Raw genomic sequence first — 19,828 nt, 5'->3', positions numbered from 1 at the left:
AGGGGTGTATACAAGTGTATTGAAATAAGAAAAATACTGTATATATGGACATATAACTATATATATATATATATACATAGAAACTTTTTTCCCTTTGAAGAAGAATGCATTAAGAAGCAATTTCTTCTAAAAGAAGCCCTGGATTTTATCAGGAATATTGGACTGATTTTAAGTGACTATTGCGTATCATTCAGAGAAGGAGCGCTCAATTTTGTGTATATTTATATCTGTATTATTGTGCGACATGTGTTGGTCACTGTCTTTTTGAGCTGCACCTTCCATTGGTTGGAGCATGGGTGTAATATATAATATATATATATCCTAACCTCCAACATGACATTAGGTGCACAATGCTCTGCTCCTGGACTTCCCACCTAATGTATGATTGCAGTCACCTGTGTTGAACTAGGTAATTGATGAGACAGGTGTGTCAGCACAGGTGGCTGCAATCATACATTAAAAGGGAAGTCCAGGAGCAGAGCATTTTGTACCTAATGGAACGGGTCATGTTGGAGGGTCTGTATATATTTTGTTTGATGCAAATCTAATACTGGCATAGCCATCATGGCTTCAGTGATCCGCAACTGGATGGCAGCTTTCATACGTGCTTCCTGTCAAAGCCAGATAATTGGCTAAGACAGAATCTGCTTACAATCGGAATCTGCACGACGCCTTCTTGCGAATGGCAAACTAGACGCCATTTTACAACTAGTCGCAAAATGCCATTTTAGCTATAACTAAAATAAAATCCTTACATTAAACATTCAGGGTTGACAAGACGGGTTTTGTGGATTTGTCTGTGACAAGTGATTAAAGAATATACAAAGATACAGTAAGCATTTGCTCTGCCCACAGAACAGTATGCCTATGAAAACTGAACCACAATACAGACATTGATATACTCAGACAGAGTGAATTAAGAAACCATTGTTAGGCATTTAAGCTATGGATAGCCATTGTAGGCCGTTAGTATCTGATGTGGTTTAAGCTAAATAAACCATTGTATTTATGTCTGAGGCTTAAACGAATTAGCCTTGCCTTTGTGATTTCATTAGACATCGTTTTTTTGTAAATCCAGACAAATAATGTCAAAACCAAGAAATTCATAGATATATATATATATACACATACAGTTGCTATTTCATACACATGAACGCATACCCCCCATAGCGCTAACTAGCGTCCTTTTCTTATATTCCTAATGCTCACATATTACACAATTACATAAAAAAGGTTCTGCATTAATTAAGGTTATTTACCAAGATTTTACTCTTCTTTGCAGTGCTGGGAAATGTATGTTTTATGATAACTATGTTTTAGTACATGATAAGTGGACCATGTTTGGTACCGTTCTAAACTACTGTGTCTTTGCAGATCTCCAGATCCGTCGGTGGGGATATCGTAACATGTGTATGCGAATTATGAACTATATTAGAGTTAGGCATTAAAATGTATTTTGTAATGTAAACAGATTAGATTACTATGCAGCAGGAAAGTGGACACAATGGGCTCTTAGAGGCTGGATTGTGATCTTTACACTGACCTATGAATTGTACCGTAACAGAAGAAGCAGGAAGAAGAACCAATGGGAACATGCCAACGTGTTTTATTGTATTGCTTATCACGGTAAGGGTATATATGTAGTCGCTCTGAAACTGGAAGCTCAGTCTTCTTGCTTTGCTGTTGACGGAGGTTTCATCTTGATGCCAGGATCTGGTTCCAGAGTGCTTGCGTATGTATCGACTGTACCTTGTGACTGTATAATTTATTTGCGCTTATTATATTAGATCACAGCGTGTAACTATCTGTACTTTTCTTGAATAATAACTTTTGTGCGTTGGACCACAAGTGCCAAAGTCTGAGAGCATTTATTGGGGTGTGCGACTGGTCATAGCGCTACTTAGCACTATTTATGTTTTAGAGGTTTATAGGCAGGATTGTCTAGAGGTTTATAGGCAGGATTGTCTAGCGGTTTATAGGCAGGATTGTGCAAAGGTTTAATCAGGATATAACAGTTGGAGGCTCACAGTGTGAATCACGCTATCTGATACACGGTAAAAATCGGTCAGTTGTCTCTCAGCAAAAGGGTGGAGAAGCCATAACAGGAGATGCATTTAGCCGTCGCCTGTTACCATTTTGTTGCTGAGAGAGCACTGCCGGTTATTGTTTAAAAGGAGTGCTGATTAGAATCCAGGGACAAGGAAGGAAAAAGTTTATTTTCCCTCGTTGATAGAATTGTATGTTTAAAGGGGAAGTCGCATTATTGTGTATGCGACCAGTCGCATAATAGCGTACACGTATCCGATAGTGCTGCCCCGTGTTTTGAACAAAGCTGTTGAAATTGCATTGTGTTATTGATAGTTAACATTATTGTAAGTATCTCGATCAGTGTTGCCATACTCTGGGAGAACGTATATTTTTCTGCGCAGGAAAAGAGTGTGTAACAGTGAGCATTTGTTGGTTTAAGGTGTAACGTGGTTCCTAAAAGGTTAAGCGTATTGTATGATCCTTAAGGGCTAGGTGCAGGAGTTAGCCTAGCTGCTTGGTAGTAGCTACCGTTCTATACACATCAGCAGGTGTACATGTTGTCTTTGTTGTAGGGACCGGCTCTCAGTGTGATTGCAGTGTTTAGCAATTAGGTTGAGTTATTTGAGCATTGTATTTGAGCCACACTGGAAACTTGTGATTGTGAACTGAGAGATAATAGGTGAGTGGGAGCATCTAGAAATTAGCTTCCATAGGTGAGTGGGAGCATCTAAAACTTAGCTTCCATATGTGAGTGGGAGCATCTAGAAATTAGCTTCCATAGGTGAGTGGGAGCATCTAGAAATTAGCTTCGATAGGTGAGTGGGAACATCTAGAAATTAGCTTCGATAGGTGAGTGGGAGCATCTAGAATTTAGCTTCCATAGGTGAGTAGGAGCATCTAGAAATTAGCTTCCATCGGTAAGTGAAAGTATCTTGAGTGTCTTTCGCCAGTTTAAATCTTTATTGAAAAACTTAGGGTTCTCCCAGGATGGGGGCCAAGCAAACAGTAGAGATGTTAGATGATTTGCTGCTGTTAGAAAGGCCGCTTGGGTCAGCACGGCATATTATGCATACTAAGTACGGTGCCAATGCAACCAGGTATTGTGATTTATGGTTTAATATGACGAGGAAGAGTGCTAGGCTGTTTCCTAGAATTGGTAGCTTTGATAAGGAGATATTGAACAATGTCCGAGCTCACATCTGTTTGATGCATTCTCGAGTGAAAAAGATAAAGTATAACGATTGTTTAAAACTGTGGCAGTGCGAGGGGGAGACATGGCTTAAGGGTGTGCACGCGATGCAAACCAGCGTCACGTGCACACCACAGAGTAGTGTGCACACGGCGCAAACCTGCATCACGTGCACACCACAGGGTAATGCGCATGCAACGCTAAACAGTATCGCATACGCATCGCTCCATATCGCGCACGCACCGCAAGGTAGCATTGCGGAAGGTAGTACCAATAGTTCACGCACACCACCACCACCCTATGCGGATGGAGGTGCAGGTACAGTCGATGTAAAAACCCATAAAAATGTAACAAGTAACCTGTACCCTCTCTTAAGCAATCACAAGGAAAATGTTTATGATGCTGATGATGAACCTGTTGCTATGTCTGCCATTTCCCATGCTGTACACATGTTAGATGCACCATCACAACAAGCACAAATGGTAGTCCCATCTTCAGTGGTAGTGCAGGAAGTGTTATCTTCCGCTGCACACATAGAGGAAGTTGTTATACGTAGCAGTAATAGGTTGAATCCCCAGCTCGGTGGTAAGGTCTAAGGTAATAATGTGGCCGGTCTCCATCCCATCCGGACAATAACCATTCCCAATGGGAATGCGGATGCGAATGGTGCATTGCCCACAAGGACTGTCGCAATGCATTGTCCTTGGACAAGAGCTGAGCTAAACTCCATAATGAACGATTTCCCTGATCCTAAAAAGGAATTAGCGAAATGCCAAAGATTCTTGAAAAATTTGGGTTATTCTCACGAACCAACTAATAAAAATTGGCGAGTGGTGTTAAGGGATTGTCTTCCTCATAATATTGACGTGAAAAAGTTTATCACGGATTGCGTATTGGATGGAGATGGTCCCTTAACAGACGAGGAAAACCAAGGTAACATTACACGCATAACTCAATTAGGTGAATATTTTCCAATAGAAGTTGACTGGAGTAAAATTTTCACTATAAAACAAAAAGAGAATGAGTCTGCAGAGGATTACAGTACCCGAGCTCTGCAAGCTATCACCCAGTACACTGGGATAGAAGATATTAAAGATAGTGCTCATTACAGGGAAATGGTTATCACAGTGCTTATGGATGGTCTTAAAGGCAATCTAAAGACCCAATTACAGACCTCACTACCGGGCTGGAGGGGAGATACCGTAGACACCATCAGGGAGTCCGCTATTGAACATGATAAGAACATTCTAAAAAAGAGAGAGGCCCAGAGCAAGAAGCTAATGGCTGTTAGTATTCTAGCTTTAGAAGCAATGAATGCACCATCACAGCCGTCAAACACACAAGCACCTGCACAGCTACATGCCCTCACAAACCCCATTCAGCCACAAACACAACCCTATCCCACTTATCATATCCAACCACAAACCCTATACTATCCTCATCCACAATCTTTCCCTACTGCTCCAACCACACATGGACACGATTACCCCAGGGTTTCATAGACAGCCCCAGTATCTTTTCCCAGGCCTTACACGACTGTTTACAATCTTTTCAACCTGCCAATGGATCTGTTCTAATATAATATGTGGACAATTTATTGCTATGTTCTGATTCATTTATGTCATGCTTAAATGATACTAAACTTTTGTTGCTTCATCTCTCGCAAACAGGACACAAGGTTGCTAAGGACAAACTACAGCCGTGCCAGCCCAGAGTTAAATACTTGGGATATTGCCTGCATTAGGAATACCGGACTATGAAAAAACCTTTTGATTCTAGCATACTACAGTGCACAATTGGACACTGTGGCAAGATCACTCCCAATGTGTTTAAGAAGTGTCGCAGCAACTGCTCTATTGGTCAGTAAAAGTGAGGACATGGTATTGGGCCATGATATGATTGTCTATACTCCCCATGCTGTATCTGCTCTGCTGAACTCTGCCCAAACCAGACACTTCAGCTAGATTCACCAAATGGGAACTAGCTCTAACAGCACCTGCAAACATCACCGTTAAATGATGCAATACGTTAATCCCAGCAACGTATTTACCATATGTGCAACGTGATGCACAAAGGGTGGATGGAGACGAGTTGCTGGCGGAAAAAAGTGAGTTCAGCGGGCATAGTGATGCACATGATTGTATGGAATATCTGAACCAGACCTTTACTGCAAGACCTGACATATACACCTTTAGAGAATGTAGATGTGACATTTTACACGGACGGGAGTTGTCATAAACAAACTGTCATGATGTCAAAACTGGAGAATTTGATCCAAAATTATTTTTTTTAAGCTCAGGTTGTCTGATAGATCAGTGGAAAGGTCCGTATCAGGTGTTGCTGATGAATACCACATCCTTGACGGTGGCCGAGAGAGATACCTGGGTCCATTCCACTTATTGTAGAAAGGTCAACCAACCGGTGGAGATACAGGGCGGAGTCGAGGCAGACGACGTTGATCTGTCAATTGCGAGCCTATTCCGGGAGGATTAAAAAAGCAGTGAGATATCTGAGCTGAAAAAAAATTGTAGATCAGTGTTGCAGCAAGGGATTGTTCTGCTGTGTTCATTTTGTTGTATTTTTCTTCCAGAGTTCCCATCATCTTGGTTTGCCTGGGGATTTCTGGTTTCTGTGGCGGAGGGCAGATGAGAGGAGATGGGAGCTGATGCTGGTATTAATGGAGTGGAATAGAGAGAAGGAGTGTCATACCAAATCAGGGGAGTGTCTGACCAATTTTAGTACAGTAAATTGTTAAGAGATATGGATACCAATATTAAGGAAGAACTGTATTACAATCCTGAGTTACAATGTACTGTATGACAATGTAATCTGAATTTGTGAGGTTGTGAATAAATATATAGTTTAAGTTATTTTAAGTCATCTAAGGTAACGCAGTCCCAATCCCCCTTTCCAAACTTCCTTTATAGGTAAGATGAGTTCCCACATCCTGCCAATGGTCCCTTGAGGGTGTATAAGGGTTGTTTTACCCTCCTTGAGATGCATTATCGAATGGTTCAAATGACCAAACTGTGTAATACCATAATAACATTAAATGGTATATTCTCATGCATGGCTAAACAGATTCAAAATAGGTTGTGATAGCGTTTGATTGGCTATCAAAGGGTGGACTGTCGAAGCCGTATAATTGGCTAAGACAGAATCTGTTTACAATCAGAATCTGCACGACGCCATCTTGCGAATGGCAAACTAGACGCCATTTTACAACTAGTCGCAAAATGCCATTTTAGCTATAACTAAAATAAAATCCTTACATTAAACATACAGGGTTGACAAGAGGGGTTTTGTGGATTTGTCTGTGACAAGTGATTAAAGAATATACAAAGATACAGTGAGCATTTGCTCTTCACACACAACAGTATGCCTATGAAAATTGAACCACAATACAGACATTGATATACTCAGACAGAGTGAATTAGGAAGCCATTGTTAGGCATTTAAGCTATGGATAGCCATTGTAGGCCGTTAGTATCTGATGTGGTTTAAGCTAAATAAACCATTGTATTTATGTTTGAGGCTTAAATGAATTAGCCTTGCCTTTGTGATTTTATTAGACATCGTTTGATCATCTGTGTAAAACCCCATTGCCTGTCATTTTTGTAAATCCAGACAAATAATGTCAAAACCAAGAAATTTATAGAGAGATATATATATATAGTTGCTATTTCATACACACGAACGCAAACCCGCACAGCGCTAACTAGCGTCCTTTCCTCATATTCCAATTGCTCACATATTACACAATTACATAAAAAAGGTTCCGCATTAATAAAGTTTATTTATCAAGATTTTACTCTTATTTGCAATGCTGGGAAATGTATGTTTTATGATAACTATGTTTTAGTACGTGATAAGTGGACCCTGTTTGGTACCGTTCTAAACTACTGTGTCTTTGCAGATCTCCAGATCCATCGGCGGGGATATCGTAACATGTGTCTGCGAATTATGAACTATATTAGAGTTAGGCATTAAAATGTATTTTGTAATGTAACCAGATTAGATTACTATGCAGCAGGAAAGTGGACACAATGGCTGTGAGGCTGGATTGTGATCTTTACACTGACCTATGAATTGTACCGTAACAGAAGAAGCAGGAAGAAGAACCAATGGGAACATGCCAACGTGTTTTATTGTATTGCTTATCACGGTAAGGGTATATATGTAGTCGCTCTGAAACTGGAAGCTCAGTCTTCCTGCTTTGCTGTTGATGGAGGTTTCCTCTTGATGCTGGGATCTGGTTTCAGAGTGCTTGCATATGTATCGACTGTACCTTGTGACTGTATAATTTATTTGCACTTATTATATTAGATCACAACGTGTAACTATCTGTACTTTTCTTGAGTAATAACTTTTGTGCGTTGGACCACAAGTGCCAAAATCTGATAGCATTTATTGGGGTGTGCGACTGGTCATAGCGCTACTTAGCGCTATTTATGTTTTAGAGGTTTATAGGCAGGATTGTCTAGAGGTTTATAGGCAGGATTGTCTAGCGGTTTATAGGCAGGATTGTGCAAAGGTTTAATCAGGATATTTGCAAAGGATTCTTTTACAGTCATTTTTTTAAAACTATTAGTAGTCTTCTTGGTCACTTTCTGGGATGAAGATTCAACCCCAGCAGCAGCAGAAGACGTAGTGCTCAAGGATTCTTCTAAGGAATCCTGGATAGGGGAGGAGTCAGCCTTTGCAAATTTGATCCAGGACTACCTTCGATCATTTAGAAAATTGATGATGAAGGTGTTGGTGGTGGAGATTGCAGGTGCTGGGTTCTAGCTGAGAGAAGGGAGCTAGCTGATGCTGGACTGCGTGTCATTACTGGGGCATAATTTTCAAAAACTTTGCATGAACTTGCTGCAAATGATGTGGTTCCTAGGTGGTTAAGGCGAAAGTCTTAGCCTTTCCTTGCCACTGCGTGTGGTGTATGGCATGTTGGCAATTTTATATTTTTCGACAGGAATTTTCCCTTTATTATTAGAGATGATGCTTTTTCTTTAACATTTTGAAATATTGCTTTGATTTTAGGTGCCCTGTGTATGCCCATGACCGCCAGCTTTAGTAGATGTTGAATGATTAGTATCATCAATACTGGAAGCAGTTGCATCGCTAACTTGATTGCTGCTCCTGCTCTTCTATAAACTGATCGTGAGCCATATTGACTCACATAGCTGTTATTAACGTGGTGGCATGGTACCTACTCAACGTTATTGTCGTTTAACACAGTACCACTGCCTGGCCTGTCTGAACACATGCAAGTTTAAAAAAAAAAATAGTTTTTGGCTTGTATTTTTTAACAAATATCCACAAGAGTGCGACTCACAACGCTGATATTAACACGGTGGCATGACACCTACTGACTGTTATTGTTGTTAAACACAGTGCCACTGCCTGGCCTGTCTGAACAAACACAATTTGTTTTAAAAAAAATTTGTTTTTTATTACACACAGACTCTGTGCCCCTTGAACACAATGCTACCTAAGTCCACAGACACAGTGCTCCTGACTTTACAGGCTTTAGGTACACTGTGTGCAACCATGTTTTAGTTGCTGCTAACGACTTTCTGTTTTTTTTTACAATCACATCTAAGAGCCCTACCTGCCCACACCCTCCTTCAGATCTTCAGTGTAAAATGGCGCTGGAACACGAGAGAGGGACTCTATATATGCAATCCAAAATACACGAGATCTGACACCGGGAAGATTATGTTTTGCCTCTTTTTGCGAGTAGAGACTCGGATCACGACGGAAACCTGAAAATTGGGTGAGTTCAGTTTAAGGAAACTGAGGGCGTGATTCAGAGCCGCTCGTAAGCGGCCGCTTGTTCGCTCCGAGCAATGTTCGCACATCTGCGCATGCGTATGGGTCGTAATGCGCATGCACCAACCAGTCAGTGCGGTTGGAAATCGAGCGCTCGCAAAATAGCGAGTGCCTGCTAATTTGAGTGACAGGATGTTTGTGGGTGGTAACAGGGGAAGGTGCTTGAAAACGGGGAGTGGAGATCCGAACACAGGCGTGCCAAACGGTCAAAACGGGCGTTTTAAGGGTGTGCATAATTAACAAAGCAGCGTCATCGGCCACGTCACTTGGTTGTCTCTTAGCCTGAACTGTTCGCATGATTGCGGTAGGAGAATCCTACCACAAGCACTGCGAGCAGTTCATACGCCTTTCGATGTACTCGATTAATCTAATAAATAGTGGAGATGACGTAGGATGCGAGCGGCCAGGGGGCGTCTTTACAAAATAGCGAGCGCATGTTTCGTTTGCTCGCTCACACATAGAGGCGTCAACAGACCGCAAAGAGCGAGCGCTCAATTTAAATAGCCGGCCCCTTTTTCTGAACGAGCGAGCGCAAATAGCGTCCGGCTCTGAATCAGGCCCTGAACCCGCTCATCTCAACTTTATACCAATTTCTTTGTGAGTAAAAAAAGTAATTCTAAGCACCTACAACATTATTTGTGAACTAAGGGGCCAATTCAGCAATACTGAATGCAATTTCCAGATTATCGGGAATCTGCATTTTCGCAGGATCCGTTCTGCTCATGTGGTGCAGTGCGGGGGTGGAGACGGCTGCGTTCCCTGAAATGGGGGCGTGTTGTCCCCATTTTCGGGGGTGGGAAAGCCAGGATCTGCGTCCATGGACACAGTTTTCTGGTCTCGCAAGCTGGCCAGCCTGCATAAGCTGAGGCTTACTCTACTGGCCAGTGCCGTCCACCATTGTGACCAATGGTTGCAATGGTTATCCCAGCTTACAACCTTGTTTGCAGTGCTGGGATCGCAAATGCAGCAGGGGGTGTCAGACACTTATTGCTGTATTTGCAAGGACGGAATTGCAAAGCTGCTTGTGTGTAGCTTTGCAATTCCATCCACTACTGAATCACCCCTAAGTCGCAAAATTCAGGGAAAAGTAGCACAATGAAGAAAGTAGTAGTAGGCTATTACACCTACTTTGGAGTGTTTTTGGAAAATAAACAATCGTCATATATTTTTCTGGTGGTTTTTAAGATAAAGGATCCTTACTTTTTTGTTTGGTACATAATAACTTTGTAGATTACATTAAAGAGCAAACTGAACTTGAAATAGGGGTTATTGAGCACTATGCTAAACACTCTAGTGCCCGGAGTCTAGTGTGCATGCGCAGAACACCGGAAAATGGCCGCGGTAGCCATTTTTCCGGTGTTCTGAGGAGCAGTGACACCCGACGTGGGACCTCGGACAGGTAAGTTTAAAAAAAATATGAGTGCAGTGTGTGCAGTGCGGGGCCCCCCTGGACCCGGGGGCCCCTGTGCCCCGCACACACTGCACCCATTATAGATACGCCACTGATAATGATAGTCCAATGGGGGCCCAGTGCTTGCAATCAAACATTTCTGGAACTGCATACCCACCAGTTCTGATAACTGTTGCTTTTCCAGGCACGAAAGCAGTCTGCATATAATGAAGGTGCCTGGGCAAAATGACACCCATATTTTTCTATTGATGTCCTAAGCGTGGTAACTTTTTCTTGCACTAGCTCAAATATCATATCACACACAATTTGTATGAAAGAATGTCCAACTCTAAATCTGTATATTGATGACCATATGCTGCTGGGGCCGTGTCCATCTCTATGGGGCTGTGCTGTCACTATGTCCATCTAAGTGGCAAGATGTTTCCAGTTCCCTTATGGTGCGTACACACTAGACGATATGCTCCCTGCTCCCTGATATCATTCAGCGCTGGGCTGTCTTCCCCCATTCCCCAACATGCAGCAACCTGACGACATCGTCAGGTTGGCCTGCATGTTATCCCGATGAACGATGATGACGAACGACCCACGGGAACACGCATCGTCATTATCGTTCATCGTTTTTGTGTAAAAAATGGACGATAAAGTGGACGACTGAACGATAAAGATATCGTTATCGTTTAGTCGTCCACTTTAATTGCCCAGTGTGTACCCACCATTAGTCTAATTAGTCTAATTCCGTCACAGTGGTGCTGTACTGACTCCACGGGCCCCACCCACTTCGTTCACAATGTCATTCCATATTTGTCAGCAGAAAAACTTTAAAATAATAAAAAATAAGAAAATAAAAAAGATTTTAAAAAATAATTATTGTATTTGTACTGTTCTGCGCAATGCACGAAAGTACGCTCTATTACCCCAAAGCGTGTGCGTTAAAGCGGTCTGACTCCACGCAGTGTGAGCCAAGCTGCCAATTTAATAAATAAAAATTGCTGTATTTGCTTGTACTGTGCACTGCACCCCAGTATGCTGTAGTATCCCAGAGTGTGTGTGTAAAAAGCGGTATGACTCTACGCAGTGTGAGCCAAGCTGCCAGTTTTAAAAAATAAAATTGTTGCCCTGTGCACTGCACCCCAGCACGCTGTATTACCCCAGAGCGTGTGCGTAAAAGCAGTCTGACTCCATGCAGTGTGAGCCAAGCTGCCAATTTAAAAAATAAAACTTGTTGTATTTGTTTGTACTGTGCACTAAGAGCCTGATTCAGACCCATTTACTAGCAATCGATCGCTCGTAGCAAGTGATGTTTTGCAATGTGCGCATGCGTATTTATCATAGTGCAAGCGATCGGCAAGTACTCACTTGCCCAGCATAGACAGCCCAGCTGATTGAGTGACAGGTCAAGCCGTTTGTGGGTGGTAACAGGGGCTGGACATTATAAACGGAGGTGTGGAGGTGCAAACTCAGGCGTGCCTGAGAATCATAACGCGGTTTCAGAGGCGTGCATAATTTATAGGCAGCGTCATAGTACACGTCACCTGGTTGATTTATACACTGAAGTACTCGCAGTGCTTGCGGCAAGGTATAGTCAACCTCAAGCGCATCCGATGGTGCACGATGTACCAATGTCTTCATGCACTTCCAGGAGATGACGTGTGCAAGTGGGCTTCTTATGAATGGCTGGTGGGCGTCTGCATACACAAAGTGATCGTACGCCAAGACATAGTGGGCGCGCTAATGCCTTGCCGTACGATCGCCTGCCTTGCTGGGCGTGCGCTGGATTTGCATACAATGGGAGCGAGCGACCGCATCTAGGGAGCTTCTCTGAATCAGGCCCTAAAAGCAGTCTGACTCCACGCAGCTGTGAGGTGATCAAAATTGACTGGAAATGACTGGAAATTAATATTATTGAGGTTAATAATAGTCTAGGAACAAAAAAAAGGTAAAAATTATGTGATTAGCTTTTTTGTACATTTAAAAAAAAAAATGCAAATCCAAATCCGAAATCAGTCACGGCGGTTTTGCAAATCCAAAACCGGACGACAAATCAAAGCCAAAACCAAATCCAGCAAAAATAGTCTGGTGCACATCTCTAGTTGCTATAGGCAACAACTCCACTTCTATAAACCTGCACTTTAGTAAATATACCCCTAGAAATCATAAGAACTTGAAGAGCACAGCAAAAGTCCTACATACCTTCCAAAAAATTCCAAAATGCATGTGTGCGCAAAGGGCTGCCATACAAGGAATGGGATTGAAATGCCGGCGGCTGTTTAGCTGCCGGTTCAAATCCCGACAGCGGCTGCCCGACAGGATGAAAATCCCAACAGAGGCAAGTAAGTATGTCCACCCCCCTAACTCTAACCTCCCCCCTAGTGCCTAACCCTAACCTCTCCCCGGGGGTGCCTAACCTAACCCCCCTTACCCCTCCCTAAACCTAACCCTCCCAGAGGGGTGCCTAACCCTCCCCCGTAGGGGTGTCTAACCCCCCCCCCAAAATCTAACGCTGACCCTGCTAACTGCCATAAACCTAACCCTCCCCCAGCGGCTATTAGGACGGGCGCCCCGGACTTACCTAGCATAAATCCCTAACCAGCAATCTGCTATCGGGATTGTGACCGGCGGCCTTGCGGGGGCCGATCACATAACTACATCCCGAATACAATGTAGTTTATAAGGGAATTGCTATAAGTAGATGCAGTTAATGATACATTTGAAAAAAACTAACCTGGTACTCACCTAATTATATACTGACTATAATTAATGTTTGTAAAACTATATATTAATATGGGCTATCACAAATGATAGAAAACATAAAATTACTCTAATGTTTTATTTTTATAATGTATTTTATTAATGTACAGTACATCAGCTTTCCCTTCTACAGTACAAAGCAGGGGAACCTCACAGATGTTGGGTAGTGTGGGGTCCGCAGAACTATGCAGTCGCTGCTCTTTTCTTTTTCTTTTAAAACCTGAGACTACTGGGGGTCATAGGTTGGTATAAATGTGAAACAAACAAGATTCATATCTATTTTTTGTTTAGATTGATGCAAGTCATTCATCTCTATTTTCTTGACCTCTTCAGCTATCAATTTCACTGTTATGTTCTCATTGCCAAGATAAACGTACAGATGTGTTTATGTGTTTATCATGACCTTCTGTAGCTATCAGATATAATTGTCTTGTGTTCAGTTTTCTAGTTAAAAGGTTTGTCTACTGTTATATATATATATATATATATATATATATATATATATATATACAATATATACGCGTGCATGCAGACAATTATAGATTTCAAAATCATATTGCAGACAACATATTTTCTAGACTGAGCTATTTGTTGATGTAAGCGGGGTTATATTAGTGATGGATCAGAGGTAAAATGTTTCTTATGCCCCTGGGACAGCTACACACTTTTATATACTCTGTCAGTGTAGACATGTTATAGTATAGATGAATCTCTTTCCTATACATTAACTCAAGAAGCTGTTCAGTATGTTCCGTGGGAATTGAATGTGCAATTGCAAATACAGGGCCTGATTCAGACCCACTCGCGAGAGGCTGTCCGCTCGCAAGTGGGTCGATGTTCTGCACTGAGCATGCGCACGACGGAGGGAGCTCCGTCGTGCGCATGCGCCAGACGCGACGAGCGAAGGATTTTCCTTCGCTCGTAGTGTCTCTTCAAAGGGGGCGTGCTGTCGATGTTGACTGACAGCACGCCCCCTTTGGTGGGTGTGCCGGGGGCGTGCCTCCCTGACGGGGGCGTTCCCATGGGAACGCCTCCCGTCAGAAGCCGGCCCACTGACATCACTAGTGATGTCAGTGGGAGTGATTTTGGCTCTGATAGAGCCAAAATCACTCCGGAGCTTGCGGTTGAAAACCTCAACCGCAGGCTCCGGCTCGCAGTTTCGATGGTCGCGATGGTCACGACCATCGCGGCCATCAAAATGCACGCTCGTATAGGCTGTGGGTGGTGACCCACAGCTATACGAGCGTCCAGGAGGACGCTCCATTTTTATGGAGGGCGGCCCTCATTCAGAGCGTGCGCTCTGCTCAGAGCGTACGGCTCTGAATGAGGGCCACAGTATATAAATCCAATTCTAGGCTCTTAATACATACTTGCCTACTTTTGAAAAAGCCTTTAAGTGAGACTGTGAAAACAACACCTATGAGCGCAGCCGTAAGAGGGCGTGTACTGCTACATCTGAGAGGCGTGTCATAAAAAAGATTTATATCCAAATATAAATGAGCCCCAAAGCAGTTAGATCTACTTGCTGATGAAAACACACTGATAATTTTCAGAAAATGCATGTAGCTATAGGGAAACAGGGAAATGATTCTTATAATCTCATTTGAATGTATATTTCTCTGGGTTTTTTATATAACAGCTTCATAATGGGGGTAAGGTTCAATCAGGGAGATTTCTAGACTCTTCAGGGAAAAGAAAAAAAAACTAAGGGGAGGCACTAATTTATTGATTGAAAAAAATATAACAACTAGCAGCAAAACAAAAAAGAGCTTGTGCCAGCTCTAATAAACCAACATGAAATTTTACAGACAATAGTTTTGCGCTCTTAACCTTACAAATGAATTTCAGATCAAATGAACGATCTTTTTACTCCTACACCTATAATTGGATATGGTAGAAAAAATAAGCAAGGTGCCAGTTTTTGGAATAAAAATGACTTTATAAATTATTGTCCTAAAAATACATTTAGACTTACAACAAGTAAATCACAACATAAAAATGCATATAATACGTTAAATACTTATGCTCTTTGATAAAGCTTCCCAGGTGGATGCGAAACGCGTCAGGAGAGAAACCTTTTTGCTGATAATACTAGATTTACATGGATGGCTGACCAGTCTAAATCTACTTTCAATTATCCTCTACCATGGCCAATACTTTAGTGGAACATCCTCTAAAAATACAGAGATTGGACTCTGTCTAATATAAGCTGCATCGCTCAATCTGCCTGGCTTAATTGGAAGGCAAACAACTCCTCCGCAGACATGCCGCCTCCCTCACGGTCACGCCACGATCCCTCTGAAGCTGCTTTGCAATCCCTGGCCACACATAGACCCTCTTATTGGAGAGCTCTATGCGGCTGGAGTTAGGATACAGCAGACAGCCGGGACATACAGGAGGATAAGCACAGACTGGGACAGACAGCAGGTGTCACAGCAGGCCTGGGATGGAGAGGATGAGTCGTCGTAGGCCTGGGACAGAGCGGAGCCAGTGCAGGATGGGATGTACAGGAGAAGCCAGCGCAGGCCAGGACAGACAGACACAGCAGTCACCGCAGGCGACTCTCAGCACATGCACTCCTGTGCATGAAATGACCGCTGCAATACTACAGACACTAATCTGCACTGGGGCTGACAAGGGTCTGCTTCCGCCCTCCCTGCAAAATCTGGTAGCCAGGCAGCAAAATCTGGTCGCCATGGCGACCTGGCCTCCAGGATTTGTCAAGCCCTGTAATAATCTATGCTATCAGATTCTGTCTTTACTTGTTGTTATAAGTCCTAATGGGCTGATTCTGAGTAGCACTGATCTCTGCACGGACACAAATGGTGAGATTTGCATATAGCGCATGCGCGTTGAGAATTTATGCACCTTTGCGTATGTCCATCCTGTGTTGGACACAATTTGGCCGGATCTGTCATGTTTATGTACATTTGCAAACTGTTCTGTTTCGTTGAGAAATGTATCAATTGTTCCCAAAACATTGTGACTGTATGTATCAGAAGTAAATGTGTACACCCCTTGCAATGTTGAGTATATGTGTTCTTCTTTATCAGTGTGTTTGTCAGTTTTGGGATCATTCTCCACTGGTACATCTACCTCCCAAAACTCACATTTTGTAAACTCACATTTTGTAAACTGGGACATGGCCACTCCTTCTCCCATAGGGTGATTGGCTGCATCATGATGACTCAGGGGCATGTCCAGCACTTCTGAAGTGCTTGGCCTTCACCATAATCTTTCTTTTCCTCTGGAGATGTCAGCACTAGTTCACCAATGCTCTGCTGTGCCAGCAGCCGGGACAAACATCCTGGCTCCTGGGTGGCAGGACTATCCTGCATACATTGGGACAGTTGGGAGGCATGATATAGCTCCTTTTTGATTGTACAAGTGAAATACATTTTAATGGAAACCTACTACTGTACATACTGTCAGTTCTGTTCAATGTATGTGGTTAAATGTAGGAGTTAACAATCAAATAAGCAGACAATGTTGTACATGTCCTGGTACAAACAGTTTATATAGGTACATGCCCAGTGTGTACATTTAACTGGACTGTTCAGGCTTGTTAGTGTGCTACACCTGAGCATAGCACTTGCATTTATGTCACGTCTAATCACTACTTACCATTTTCTCTATGGCCCAGTCCACAAAGGTGTATGTGCATTTGGTTTGCTTTCTTTCCAAATGTAATTAGATTTCTTTAGAAATGTTTGCCAGGTGCTGTAAACAAGGTCTGTGACTTTTGCATTGCTTTAGGCATAGAAAGTGTGTATGACTGTATAGATTCCTAACAGTCGCTAGTCGCTATTTAGCGTTGCAAGTCGTTTAAGAAAGAAATGCTTTCCAGTCCAATCGTGTGGTTCCAAAGCACAAAAAGTTATTTATGTAAAGAAAAAGTAACACGGTGAAACACGGTGAAAGATTTAACAATTAGAGTAAAAAGCAATGAAATAGTACAGCCGATACATACGCATGCGCACTGGTCCCAGCATACAGTCATCAATCCAGAAACATGTGATCATCAAAGAAGATGTCTGAACACTGGGATCGGGACGCAGCTTATATACCTTACAGAGTTCAGAGTTAACAAAGGGACTAAGGGACTAGTTGACAAGTTTCCATTGGTTCTTGCTTCTGGATAATCTGGGCATTGGTCGATTCATACGGTGTCATCAGGGGCATGGCTCAGTTCTCCAACGGTTTCTTTGTGTAGCTTCCCACCGAACAACTGGTTAATACTGGCTACAACACTACATGCATGTTATAACATTTCTATCCAATAACTCCCTATCATCCATAACTAGCGGACACATGATGCGACTTCTTTGCCGATAGATACGGATGTCTGCAATTAAACAGGGATTTAGTATGATACCAAACATGACATGTCCACTATATTCTAAACTTTAGATCTCTTTTAAGTACATATTACATCATAATTATTACCTAAAAATACCTTTAATAACACTGGTTATTAACTATAAAGTGTGGGAACCATATTGCACATGTGTCCGCATATGTGCGTTTGTGTGTTGAAATAGCAACTATATACAAATGAGCGTCCATGTGTAGGTATGTGCATATGCATATGAGCGTCCGTGTATATAAGTATATATACATTTATATATGTGCGTTATGTGCATCAGTGTATGTGTGTTGTGTATACGCAGTTTAGCGTATCGGATTGCACGATGCAAAGTAACGTCGTGGAAAACACATCGTCAGACCATAGACGATTAGATCATCAGATAATAATTGTACAACGATCATAAGCAATAATTTGACTTTGACAACTGGTACCAGGGGGCAACGAGTTGGAGTGCAGGTACTGATCACCCAGGCTTGTCTTGGGAGCCTGGCAAGGGCACGGGACAGCTATGGAGGTGAACCAACACCCCCATCGGTGCTCACCTCCACTTTGCAATGGCACTCACAAACATTGTATGATATCATTTTCAGTGTGCCCGTGGCAATGCCCCCATACTAGACCATGCACCATTGCCTAACAGCAGGGCCCGTGAGATGGCTTGTTGCTACTGCTGGTAATACCAGCTCTTATTTACTAATTGTGCAGTCGGATACTGTGATCACTTGCAAAACTACCACCTTTGTGTGTACTAGCAGACATACAGTTATAATATGTCATAATGATGGCTCAAAATGGACCAAAACTCTTCAGTTATGCAACAAATTGATCTGGAAATTATTTGAAACACTATAGGGGTAGTCATCATGCGACCCTTCAGCTGTTGTAGAACTAAACATCTCAGCATGACATAATAGCAAAACTGTGACAGAACATGCTGGCATGTTTCCAGTAGTTCCACAGCAGCTGTAGGCCCACGAGTTGAATACCCCAAGTCCATTTAAAGTCTGATTCAGAGCCACGGGCAACCCGCTTGCTATGCTGATGTTCATTAGTTTAGTGATTTTTTTTGCGACTGTGCATGCGTGAAAATGCCTGAAAACTCCTACAAGGCATGCGTTACATAGAGTGTATGCACAAAGGTGTTTTCGCGATTGGGACATACAGTTTCAGAAATGTGGTGGAAAAGTGGGTGTTCTTGGACGGTGGTTAGAAATGCCCTCAAAAATAGTCCATTCAGTGGGCATGTTATGGGAGTGTCACAGACGTATCAATGCAAGTGGCTGTGTACAGAGATGTACAGCCGCAGGAATAACAGGCCATAGTCAGACTGCGACCAATGGTGAAATATAAGGACAAACCAATCAGTTATTACTGCTTGCTAAAAGACCTTGCACATGTGGCCCAAATGATGTACACAAGAGAAGGACTTGCAAGACTACTGTACTGTACATGCAAATTTCCATCAAACTATAAATGATGTCTTAAGGTAACTCTACATCTTCTTCTCTCTTTCTCATTTTATATTAGGATCACTATGAGAAGTCCAGCATGAGCAGCAGCAGTAGCAGTGACATAGCGAGCTGCAAGAGTGACATTTCAGAGAGTACAATTATATCCATGGATTTATTACACCCACACAATTGTGAGAAAGGATCTGATGTGTTTTACCCAAATCACAGCTACTCTGTAGATAACGTTGCTAAAGGTAATGTTTACAGTAATTCTAAGGTTCATGCTTGCTTCACTCAACAAGGACTGCTTGATGGGGTATGAAGGCAGAATGTTAGCTAGACATTGTGGGTGGTATTGAATGTCCAGGACAAGGATTATGTTGGTAAGGGATGTATATAGCAGATCACTGACCGTAGAGTCTACTGTAGAACATTAAGATGGAATTGATGGAAAATTTAGGGGTATATTTACTAAAGGTCGATTTTAATCAATTTAACATCGGTGTGGTGTTTCTGGGGCTAAATCACAAATTACTAACAGACAGATTTGTTTTTTTTTAAGTGTTAGTAAATGTGTGATTTATCTCCAGAAACACAACATTGATGATGATCGATTTTAAATCGATTAAAATCGACCTTTAGTAAATATACCACAAAATCTAATATATAAATTGCTGCAAGGGTATGAAGGGCTCTAAAGGACAGAACCAGAGTTTTGAATTGAATAGTACATTTCATTTGGGAGCGAACTGAGAAATTGGAATAAGGCATGAGATTTAAAAGTTGTATTAGTAAAAGACTAG

The 19,828-nt window shown here is 42.3% G+C and overlaps 1 protein-coding gene across 3 annotated transcripts in view; it reads left to right on the top strand.

The window, feature by feature from the left end:
* Positions 1 to 19,828, top strand: part of NEK10 (NIMA related kinase 10) — a 347,660-nt gene that overhangs the window by 223,460 nt on the left and 104,372 nt on the right. For all 3 annotated transcript variants that reach the window (XM_088463509.1, XM_088463508.1, XM_088463507.1), the window contains exon 27: positions 19,102 to 19,279. In XM_088463509.1, coding sequence (XP_088319635.1) covers positions 19,102 to 19,279 — 178 coding nt within the window. The remainder of the gene's footprint in view (positions 1 to 19,101; positions 19,280 to 19,828) is intronic.

Source organism: Taudactylus pleione, unplaced genomic scaffold (genome assembly GCF_031769625.1).
Source record: "Taudactylus pleione unplaced genomic scaffold, aTauple2 ptg000053l, whole genome shotgun sequence".
In the NCBI taxonomy this organism is placed as follows: domain Eukaryota; kingdom Metazoa; phylum Chordata; class Amphibia; order Anura; family Myobatrachidae; genus Taudactylus; species Taudactylus pleione.
Note: the sequence above shows the minus strand (reverse complement) of the source record. Positions and strands in the feature narration are given on the sequence as shown.